Consider the following 12,353-nt stretch of genomic DNA (forward strand, 5'->3'; position numbering starts at 1 on the left):
TATACTCAGGCCAGTTTTTGTTTTTACTGCAGGTTGTAGGTTTGATAACTCTAAACGAGACCAGAATTTGGTTTCAGCCCATAACCGTTTAGTTGTTCTTTGAAGTTACACAGGCAGGTATTGCAAAAACTATTTGTGGCTTTAACTGACCTCACATTTGAACAGATCCACAGCTGCACCCCACCAGAACAGCATGTGACAAGCTACATGACAGCAACACGTAGGACTTTGTTAGCTGGTACAGAAGAAGGGAGACATATATATATATATATATATATATTTTTAAAAAATTCCCCTCTTGCCCTCCGCAGGCTGTCACCTGTTTTTCTATTCCAAGCTCCGGTCCTCTACCAGAGGGTCCTGCGCAGTATCTTTGCTGTTCCAAGTACTGCACTTTTCTGGACTGAGATGTCCGAGGTGGTTCCAGGGATCTGCTGTAGCCACTCCTTCAGTTTGGGGGTTACTGCCCCGAGTGCTCCGATTACCACGGGCAGTACTGTCACCTTCACCTTCTAAGCCCTCTCCAGCTCCTCTCTGAGCCCTTGGTATTTCTCAAGTTTCTCATGTTCCTTCATTCTGATGTTACCATCACTTGGTATTGCTACATTGCTACATCCATACACATCCATATATACAGCATATATATATACACACATACACATACACATACATATATACATATATATATATATATATATATATATATGCAGGTCGACCTTGGTGGCGCGTGAATACATTTAACTACACAACAACAATATCACAGGGGACACGAAGCACACAGACCAAGAATAAATGGAGGAATGGATGAAGAGGCCACTCGTGATGCACAGTCTGATGCAAGAGTACTGACAAGTGGTGAATAATGCATAGTGAGAGTCGTACGAGTGTGGACAGCAGAGGAAAGCAAACGGAAATGGAAATGATGGAGAGAAATGTAGCATACATAAAAGGCCACAGTTACAGCTTTGTGTTTTTCATGGGAAATCTCCACAATGTAAATGGCCTTCTTAAAAGGGTGATAAACTGGGCCAAATTGACATTTCATTATCAACAGTCAGTAAGCACGATACAAGTGTTGACGGAGCATAGTCATGTGCTCGGCACATCTATTTGGATCATTTTAAGAGATTCAAAATTCATATTGTGTACTATTGCTGAAAGCAGGGTACATCTTGGGCAAACACAAGCTGCAGATTCATGAATCTTGATTAATCGAATTGAATGCCACTCCAAATAAAGGTGTGTCATGTAAACACTGCTGTCTGATTGTATTGACACGTATTCGAATGAAACCATGATGAAATTGATGTAACCTGGTGGGAACACCATCTTCATAATCCAATTAGAGTATATGGCATGTTGGATTGCTTCCTGCTGTCTGAGCTGTGAGTGCATGTCTGTTACGCAACTCTCTTTATGTCACAATATGATGCTTTACACGTGGTGTGAAAAATGTCGGTCGCACAACAGTGTGTTGATGCATTGGGACGCTGCTGCCATATTTGTAAGGACGTGTGAGGATGGACCCAAGCGCAGACTCAAAGAGTTCCTGACAATATTACCCAAAAACTGTACATGCTCTGCTTTTCCTGATGTGACTTTAAACATGTTTCTTTGGTGGTGCGGTTTATAATGGACGACAAGCTGGATTAGGCTTGTTGACAAATTAATACCAGCAAACTGACTGTGGAAACATGTCCGCATATCACAAATGGCCCACGTGAGGTTTGTGGGTTTGGTCCACTGAGTGACGGGATTATATTGTTGATGCACATATACATGTATTCACCCTGGTCCTGAACAGGATACAGCAGGATGGATGGATGGATGGATGGATGGATGATGGATGATGGATGGATGGAATGTGTGGGTTTAAATCAGCTATGACGTGTTATTCATGCAACACGTAAAAAAAAAAATGCAATAAAAAAAGCCTTTAGAGCAACATTTTCCACACGAGAACATCTTTAAAAACAGAAAAATAATATTACATTGTTGGAAAAATAAATCAAAGTAGAATAAATTAGAGAAAATACAGTTCATTGGTACTATCCACCCTTCAATGAACTAGTGAACTATCCAGCAGGTGTGTCTCCTTGACTTCACATCAAATCAAACAAGAAATACATACAAGCTTTTGAATGAAAGTTCAAGGAAAGCTGAGCAAATATGACAATTATCATTTGATCTCACCTCTTCCTCTCGTGATAAAGGAGAACAACGACATGAGAAAAGCAGAGCTTTTTGGACTCTCAATCCTCAGTCCCTGGTCAGATCATTTTTAATTATTATTCAGCCTGTTTGTATGTTTTATCATGGGGAAAAAATCTATTCAATTTATAACTGAAAACAAATAAAAATTGATAAGATAAACTTTTCATACGTAGGCCTTGTTGTGTCATAACGGATGGTTCTTGATGAAAACCACCATCATACAACTGGAATTGAATTTTTAATGCCACGTGTGTCAGTGTTGTCATGGCAACGCTGTGGCCAAATCAATATTGGTGAATTATCTCTGAATTACACAATTGGCCTCAGCTGGTTGACGCTCTGTCTGTAAGATAAGGCCAGGGGTAACAGAGCAGGAAGGGGTTTTTATTGAGCACACCTTGAGAATAAACAGTGAAAACTCTCCACCTGTTTACAGCACATTCATGTTGCAGTGATTCAGAAGGATCAAAACTATGAATGTGTAACTATGGTGTGTTCATCATTGTTTTTGTTTGCGTCCTCTTGCATTACTGTGTGAACTCATTGCACACACTTGTTTGCCATTGTTACTTGTGTCCCTGGCACACACAAATTGTTCATTTGCATCACCCAGGTGTTTTAGCATCTGTCCCCTCGGGCTAAATGTCAGGATGAGAGACAGTAGTGCGGAGGAAAGTCGAGTATTCTCGTCACAGTCATCCATTCCGATTTACTTGACTTTACAGAGCCAGTGAGCCTGTCAAGCAAACAGTGATACACGTGGCTTTCCCCAACAGTGTTTGAAGACAGATATTTTGAGGTTGTTCTAAAATTCCTTTGATCTTGTCGGTAGCTGCTGAAAATAAAGAGGAGACATGACCGAACGTCGGGGAGGAGGAGTAGAAGCGGAGATCAGGGATTTCTCAATGTGGGGAACAACAGTTTAAAAAAAAAAAAAAACGTGATTACAAAGCACAGCATGAGCTCATTTCTTTCTTATCGGGCACACTCCTGCCTTTGTTGTTCATCTGAGACGTAATGGCTATTAATTCAGTCGAGATAGATGAAGGGCAATACAAAGCAGTTCTTTCACAAGGCTAATACATGTTCCTGTTTGTTTCTTTTTTTAACATGACGTGCACACAATCAGCATGTCCAACAAGGATATATATAGTCAATATCAAAGTAATTTCTCTTTTACTGCCTGATCTGGACAGTTTTAACATTAATAACCATCTTGGTCTCATGTATCTTGTTCAGTAGCATTTCAGAACCACAACCACAACTGTCCTACAATTAGGCAGCTCTGCTCTGGCACATGACACCACGAGAAGAATTTCCTCCTTACTTGAAGACGTTTTCAAGGTTTGGCTAAATACTTTTCTCACTTTTACTCTATTTTATGAAATGTGTGCAAATAAAAGCATTCCAGCTGAAGGAATCCACGTCATTAGGAGAGTAAACAAAGAAAAACTATTGTCTCCAATTCATTGACAGCTGATCTGAATCACTGTGGGAAATATGTTGGGTGGATGGAAAAATAAAAACACCCTAACAAATGTATTGCATGCAGTGAGTGTGATCACTCAGCTTTTGATATAAACTCTTGCCGAGAATAACACTGCTTTTCCTGAGTCTTATGACATTGATAACACAATGCAGTCTCCTTCATATGTTGCTGATACTGCAGCCTGTCTAACAAACATTCACTCCTCATTTAGACAAACACATGCTGCCCACAAATGTGAAGGGTGAGAATCTAGTGATAGGAGTAGAAGAATGACTGAAAGAGCATGGAAAAGCCTCTCTCTGCTGACTGTCATGGACTAATTTGCACTACAGTTGCTGTATACATTGAACGGGAACAGGAGGTAAGTCGCACACATGCATGCATGATTGCTTGCATCTGTATACATCAATTAATTTACATGGTGTCTGGTGTGCTGTTTGATTTGTTTGAAGATGTGATTTACTCAGATTTAACCAATCTGATGCATGACGATACAGGTTGAGGCCGTGCTGTGTGTTTTATATCTTGGATTGAGGAATGGATTCCTGCTCAGGCTGGCAAAATCTGTCGTATTTTCCTTTGTCTCTTCCTAAAGCTTTCAAATAATTAAAAGTCATTTTGCTTCCTCCCATGCCTTGATTTGTTAACCCTATGTAATTCTTTTTTACTTACTTTTGTGTTGTATTCATGCCTTACCCTTCTCAGTGTTGAAGACTGGGTTGCATTTCATAACATCGATTTTGCAAAGTGCTTACTGTAAATCAATCAAATGTACTGTATATCAATCAATGTACTGAGCAGAAAAATACTGCAACGATAGAAACATTGAAGTTGTTTTTTATCAGGCTGCATTTGATAGGACCCTGTTCACTTTTGGCCCTTATCTCTTCAGATAAAAGTGTATGCTCGAAAGCCCAGATACATCATTCCTTTTATGCAAATGAAAAGCAATATTGTCTTCGTGTGTGTGTGTGCGTGCATGTGGAGGAGGTAATTGTTGTCATGGATCAGGGCTTTGTGCCACGGTGGGGTCAGAAAACAGGCATGTATTTTACATGTGGTTTAACCTTTTCACCACAGCAGCAAGCGTGTCAGTGCATCAGTCATGGCATCAGCACCAAGCTCCAGGCTTGAAAGGAAATAGTAGGAGGGGACAATGAGGTGCGTGGGATGATACACTCAACTATGATGTGACATGTGAGTCTGCCTCCTCGTAATCATTGAAACGAAACCCACACATGGCCAGTTTTATACCCAAATGTTTGCAGGTTATAGTTATGATGACTCATAGTCTGATTGGTTGGTGTATTTCCAACATTCATGAATATTCAAACATTCTCATTTAGAGAACTGAGCTGGGATTCCCAATGTGATGACTAACTTCTTTGCACACTATATCATTACAGAGATGTGGATTGGAAATGAAGAGTGTTAACACTGATTTTGCAAAACAAAACTTAATTTTCATTCTTCTCGCCAGAGATCTCAGATCATTTTTCCTGAGATTTGCTGGGAAAACTCTGTTAAATTGCAGGTCTAACTCTTAAGGATTTTAATTACCAGTGAGACCACAGTTGCTTTTGCTTTTTACATCACGCTATCTCTTTTTCAGCTCTTCTGCCTTGTCCTGCTGTCGCCTGAAATTACTATGTCAAACCACCACTCCATCTGGTTATTTCATCCTTACCAGTTTGTCTGTCTGTATCGCTACATCATTCCAGCTATTTGCTTAAAGTACCTACTCCATGTCGTGCATATATCTGTCAATCTTGTGAGCACAATAGCTCTGAGAACAAGATCCTCCTTTTTCATTGATACTTGTGATTTTTTAAAACAAATTCCCATCATGTATGTGCTTGCCTTTGGTACATGTGTACAGCAATTTTGCCTCCATAATAATCGCACCTGTTACGTTTCCCAAGACTGGAGGTGCGCTGAGCATATCATGACTTTGGACCATCATCCCGATGATGTTATCATGGATCTTTGCTGTTTCATCCTCGTAAGTGGCTCTAATGCTCATCAGTCCCCTCCACCCCTTTTTACAGTCAACGTACGTTTGCAAGGAGCTTAAGAAGATATCATCTCTGCATTATGAGGTATTTTCATGTCTTAGGCCCCATTTACATGACAACGAATATGAGTATATCTGCAAAACTTCTTGACTTTTCGGGTGTCCGTTTATACAGCACCAGTGTACGGATCCCCTGTCTCCGTGAAGTTTTGATCCCGGCTCCCAAAGTCGAAAGATTATTTCATGGTCGCTTTATTTCATGGTCGCTACTCTCTCCTGCAGAGACTGCTGGAGGCAATGAAGCCTGGTACTGCGCATGCGCAGCTTTCCCCAGCCTCCTTCTCATCCACTTGTAAACAAAAATGGCGGATCTGTAGTGGTATTATTCGCGGTCCGTATTCTAGTTTTAATCATCCATATCAGTAGTTTAATAGTTGAGACTCACCCATGAAATCATTCGATGCGTTATCAGTCCATGCGGATGTTGGATGCTCTCCATTTTCTTCACGTGCGTATTGTTCTCTGCACGCTTATCTGTGTGGTTTCATTACGAAATCAAGCAATACCGCCATCCAGTGGCCCGGCATATTATTGCATTTTTTTTTTTTTTTTTCTAACAGATTTAGTGTTGTCACGTGAAACATTGCAGTCTAAACGGGACCTTAATGTCAGTGGGCTCAATCTAACATTTTGGCCATTTCCTCACCACAATGCCAATCGTGTCGGATGGGTGAGCCCTTAATATCCCAGTTCGAATTCAATTGGGGGTCTTCCTGTGGCTTTGTTGTGCACATTGAGGTTTCTATATGGAAATTATATGTTGCTCACCTCTAGAATGTATGTATGTATGTATGTATGTATGTATGTATGGATGGATGGATGGATGTATGGATGGATGGATGGATGGCTCTTCATTTTGCCAGCAGCCTCAGCCTTTCCCATTAGAAACGCCATTGTGATGATTTTCATTGTTAAAAACACAGTCATATTGAAATTGTCCATAAATACCACTGGTCACACAAAAGAGGAATCACATGGTATATTGGTTGTGGTATAAAATGGATGGATGGAAAACCAAAAAGAAAAAAAAAATGTTGAAAATGCTCGCTTGATTATATTTGCACAGCATGAGGTTAGGCAGGCAGTCTGCTATCACAAAATGGACAAAGTGTTTTGAAAACCCACACAAAATCATGAGCAAGCTTTTTTCTTTTTTGCTCTCTCAAACTTTCTCTGTCACGCACAAACAAATTGCCACATAGCCTAATGTGCAAATAATTGTTTCATGCCTCACTATATTCTTGAAATGTTTTGTAATTATGGTGAAAATGGCAGGTGAAGCTTTCGAGGATGGAATAAGCGTTACAGTAGAGTGACTTTTAGCACTGAATGCAAGAAAAAGGTAGAATACTCTTCTCCAAATATCCTATGCTGCTCTTGTACCCAATATACTGAACTCATCGCCCACCTATCGCTTTTTCCCCCCATCTTCTCTTCTCAGATCGGTATCAACTCTTCCCTAATTGATCCCACACTGTGGCTTCTGACAGGCAGCCGACACATGGTAATGTGAGACTAGCTGGGAGCCGACCCACTGAGTCATCACTCCCATGGAGAGTTTGTGTGGCCGCTGGTGAAGAAGTGAGCTGACGTCATAGTTACCAGCCCACATATCGTGCTTTCAGAGGATGGCGCAAACATCTAACATCTGAACTCCAAACAAGAGTCTATTCAACGAAAGTTGGGATATATTGCATAAATAAGTTCAATCTATTTTACCAGTGGTTAAACATTCACTACTGCCTAAAATATATTAAACAGCTGGTTATTCTACCTTTTTCTACCCTAATCAGATTCATACAGGCATCTGAGCAAAACAAACTTTCCTAAAAACTTAATAAAAGCTTATGTTCACATAAAACATGACTTGTTTGTTTTGTCTTGATTATTAATTTGAACCAATTGTCAGCTTGCTAAAATGCTAACAAAACTAAAAATACTCCCACATTGGCAATCCTCCAAATTGTGTTTGGTACGCTGTGGAAAATATAACCAGTGAGAGGAGTGGGTCTTACAATGTATTCAGCCTAAAGCCTAAAACTAGTTTGCAAAAGGACATTGATAGTGGTTAGAATTCTCGCACCTCACAGTGCGAAGATTCCATGTCCAAATCCAGACTTGGAGTCTTTCTGGAGTTGGCATGTTCTCCTTGTGTGGCTTTTCCTCAGGTATTACAGTCCAAAAACATGCTGTTGAGGTTTATTTGTGGCTTTGAATTGCCTGAAGGTCTGTCTCTCTGTGTTTACCTTTTATTGGACCGGTGATCTGTCCAGACTGTATACAGCCTTCACTCATAGCTCGGATAGAAACTGGGAAATGGCGTTGGAAAAAGCAGTATAAAAGATGGATCAACAGAAAAAGGGAACAATCATTGCACTCAACAGACACATATTTTTATATGTCATGTTTTTGTTGGGATTCAAGCAGCCATGTGGTTTTTCTGAGCTCACTTGCACCTATAATGTTGCTCTGGACATTTTTAGTGTGTCTGAAGATAACATGGCATACATATAGATAACATACACATCTGAACATTAAGTGAAAACGGAAGCACGATCTTGTCAATGCTCGTCTGCCAGTAATAGTCAGATTTGTCACATCAGCCTACACGCCGTATTCAGAAATTCCACTCTTATTGTGTGAGTCATATCATTCGATGGAGACACAAAAGACTCAATGAATTTCTGAGATATTTCTCACTAATGATTAAAATTCTATAGTCAGTGCTCCACTCAGAAGAGGTGACGGGGTAAAATAGAAGTGAAAAATAAAATATGAATGAGGTCACTTGCAGCAGGAACTTCACAGAATGCAAATGACAGTCAGTGTAACAGACCCCAGCAATACAAATCTGCAACTGTGAGTAGCGACTTTCCTGTAGCATGCCACACCGGCACTGTGTTGAAGATGATTATGACTCAGTGGCCTGCTTCTTAGGCAAATCATATTTGGAGCTTTTTTTGGCCACTTGGAGAAGAGCAGCAACACAATAAACGCAGCATAATGATTAAATATCAGTCAAACTGTGTATTAGATCCACTGTAAGTCCCACATGGAATTAGGTCAGCTTAAAAAATAGTTGCCAGCAAAACTGATACTTTGAAATGGTAATAACTTGTAAGAAAAATACATCAGATTATAGCTATTAAATATATAACAAGGTAAACAATAATATGTTTGTTAAATACTGTATGTGCTAAATATTTATATTTTTACATAATAATCATTTCAAAAATCGATGTATATGGTATCATCAGCATTGATATTTTGGTATTTAATAATAATATTATAGCACCAATCAGTGATACAGGTGTGAAAGCTTAATGCTGGTGAAGTAAACATTGGCATCAAAACTGCACAGAGACAGGACATTTCAATGTTTATGGCAGCAGGCAATCGTGAAAATTTCAAAATCCTAAACATTTATTTTTTGGAGAGTTTGGGTTTTCAGGTTTTGAACAAAGTTTGCTTATTCACTGTAGACCATCATAGATGGTATAATGAAATATTTCTTTGCTCTGGAACAAAAGTAAAATTCTAATCATTTAGGTGTTGTCCTGCTGAAATGTTTAACTTTTGTGGCCTCGAAAGTGAAATTTTATCGGGCCGCACGATGTGTGGACAGGTGAAGTCCATAAGTCCTTCCTGGGTTGCATTTGTGGTGGTCTGTGCAGTGTTTTTCACTCAAACTAAAACCCGAAGTAACAGTAACATGGGCAAAATAGGCACTTGTGTTTTCCAGTGAAGTAAAATTATTTGTTATTCCTCTAAAAACAGTCTTATTGCATCATTCAGTCCAGTTAATTAGTAAACATTCAGTACAATGTAGTCCAGGTCAGCGTCTTTTCCCCCTCAGCGTATCTGCTTCCTACATCTAACACAAAATGAACTCATTCTGCTCCGAACTGAGATCGATCTATTCCATAGATTCAATCAGACATCCAGTCTCACATCTCCTTCCTTTAGTCCAAACAAGATTCCACCAAAACCTTTATTTCAGCACCTTGGCTAAATCAGCCCTCGAGCACAAATCACATAAAAAACTGCTGTATAATACAAACTGAGCTGTTGTATCTTCCCACTCTGTGTGCTGAGGACACAAGTCATGACTAAGTTTGAGAAGTTAGTCAAACACTCACAGGATTACATCCCCATCACACAGACCTAAAAATATTTGAGGCAATGAATGGAGACAGTCATTTTGCAGCCCTACCATGTTGTGTAAATTTTCAAATTTAAGTGTTTTTTTGTTTGATTGTTTTACACGTATTTACTGAGTGACTTCTGGATTTTAACGCTTAATTCAAATGTTGATACACAAGTGTTTTCTTTGTTTTGGCACAAAATAAAAATTCTCATAAATTCCATGTTCAGCTTCAACGGAAATGGCCTTGTTTCTATGTGTACAGCATATTCATGTTTTCTAGCACACGGAATTAAAACTAAAAAAACAGGGATCACAGATTTTTGCTCATTACGTGGTTCTTCCAGTCTTTTGTGTGTACATGTCGGAATGAAAGTGTTTCCAAAACATGAGAGCAAAATCCTGATGAGATGGTGATAGAAACAAGGACAGTTGTTTTTTGTTTGTTTGTTTTTTTGCACACTCATTCCACATCTGAGTGAAAACACTAATTTTATTCAAGATCTTGGACAGATTTTTCAAACTTTGTGCAAGGATGAAATTGTTTAAGCGTGATGTAATTTTTTTCAAAGATGCCTTAAGAAAAGGATCTGTGAATATATTTGGCTCCTTTAACAGTATGATGGATTATAATCTCCTTCACAAATTAAATGCTGTATGAATGGGGTGCATAAATGAAACAGATGTGAATCGTGCAGCTATATTGATCCTTCCCCTGCCTGTTTGGATGTATTTTGCTCGTTTATGCACATGCACGCAAACATACGAACACAACGGAGGTGGTATTTGCACAACAACAATGAACTTTGGTGAATACAGCCATGCATGGATCCCACTCACTAAAGAGAGGTGCTGCTTTCTGCATGGGACTCAAGGCTACCATGCTCTGCTTTTCTAGCAATTTCTCCTGCTCTATACGGCCACTCTGCAGCATCCCTTCTCGCTTGTGAATCAATCTTCCTCCACAGTCTCTGTTCAGACCCCCTTCTCACCCCACCCACATACTTCCACCCCCTCCGCCAGCCGTTACTCTGCCCAATAATAACGCAGCTTTTTCAAAACAATCCCGTTTTTTTGGTGCTCCTCAATGAATTATTCACACATGATATATAATTAAATAAATTTTAAAAAATAGACTAATTTCTTCAAAGGTTTGAAATAATCACTGCAGTCGGCAGCTCCAAAAATGCATTCAAAATAACATGGGCTGCGACGGGTGGCCGGAGCAGCTATAAATACCTCCACAGCCCCCCCACCCCCTTGCATTCATTCAGCACCCCTCCCTCATTCTTTTCCCGGAGAAAAGCGCATCAGTCAGGACACTACTGCAGGCTCCCTTCGCTGGCTTGATATACACTTTTTTTGTGATGCAAGGGAGGGACACCAGTTATGTCATCGTTCTCTACCGTCCCTGCTTGCTTGGTGATGCAGAGAGGACGCTGCCGCTGATCCCTTTCTCGGTTCGCATTGTTTTGCGGCACATGCGTGCAGCTTATAGGCAACAGTGTGTCGATGATGGGGTGCATCTTCTGTAAGCCACACACTGTACATACGGGAGGGAGCTGGACTGAGCCCAAAAAACTATGCGCACAGGCACAGCTCCCGCTCCCTCCCTCCCTCTTCCAGCTGCAGCTTTGTGTGGATGGGCCATAAACACAATGACTTGCCGTACAGCTTTTAACGGTGCAAATACTATTGAGGTGTTTTTAGTGTCGCGACACTTTCATTCTTTTTGTGTTATTGTGTAAAACTGAATTGAGTCTCAGGAGGATTGCGCACCGAGAGCTGGCCATGGTGCTGAACTTTCAGCACAGACAACGGCAGGCTAGTGCGTAAAGCGCAGCAGCTCAACACATTCAACTTTTACATCATCCTGTCTGCACATGTATTCAATACAAACAGAAAAAGAAACGACAACCTAATCAGATGTTGCAGGCCTATGGCGTGCCTTCAACCACCCACCTTACACAGCTGAAAGTTTTCCGATATTAGAGTCTCCTGGATGTCGATTTCTCTTGGAGTGGGCGCCGCGGTGGGAGTCCCAGCCGCACTGCCGCACGATGGAGACCCTAAAGGCCCCCCTGGAGAGGAGGTGGTCAAACCGTCCAACACCTTCCGAAACTTCTTCATCTCTAAGTGTTTGTTTTGTATGTGTAAAGGTGATGGAAAGAGTTGAAAATCAACTCTCCTTTCCTTGCTTTCCCAGTATCCACTTAAAGGCAAAGATCCCAACTCGTTTAGGAAGAAAGAAAAGGTGGTTTCCTGCAGATGAGTTTAAAAAAAAAAGAGAACGAGAGAGAAATAGTCCCCTCTCTGTGTCTTAGGTGCAGTTTAAAAAGTCAGAGCGGTTCCTCATTTTGCTCCCTGGCTTGTTGTCCACGAGAAATTAATGCGTCTGATCCACGACCGATCTGCAGCCAACGTTGCAGATG

The 12,353-nt window shown here is 40.5% G+C and overlaps 1 protein-coding gene across 1 annotated transcript in view; it reads right to left on the reverse strand.

Annotated features, from left to right (window-relative positions):
• Window positions 1-12,051, reverse strand: part of stxbp5l (syntaxin binding protein 5L) — a gene marked incomplete at both ends in the record, with an annotated part of 133,254 nt that extends 121,203 nt beyond the window's left edge. The window contains one exon of the mRNA XM_080498534.1: window positions 11,884-12,051. Within this exon, the coding sequence (XP_080354660.1) occupies window positions 11,884-12,051 (168 nt within the window). The remainder of the gene's footprint in view (window positions 1-11,883) is intronic.
• Between the last annotated feature and the right edge of the window lie 302 nt (window positions 12,052-12,353).

The sequence above is a fragment of the Blennius ocellaris genome (genome assembly GCF_963422515.1).
Source record: "Blennius ocellaris genome assembly, chromosome: 6".
In the NCBI taxonomy this organism is placed as follows: Eukaryota; Metazoa; Chordata; class Actinopteri; order Blenniiformes; family Blenniidae; genus Blennius; species Blennius ocellaris.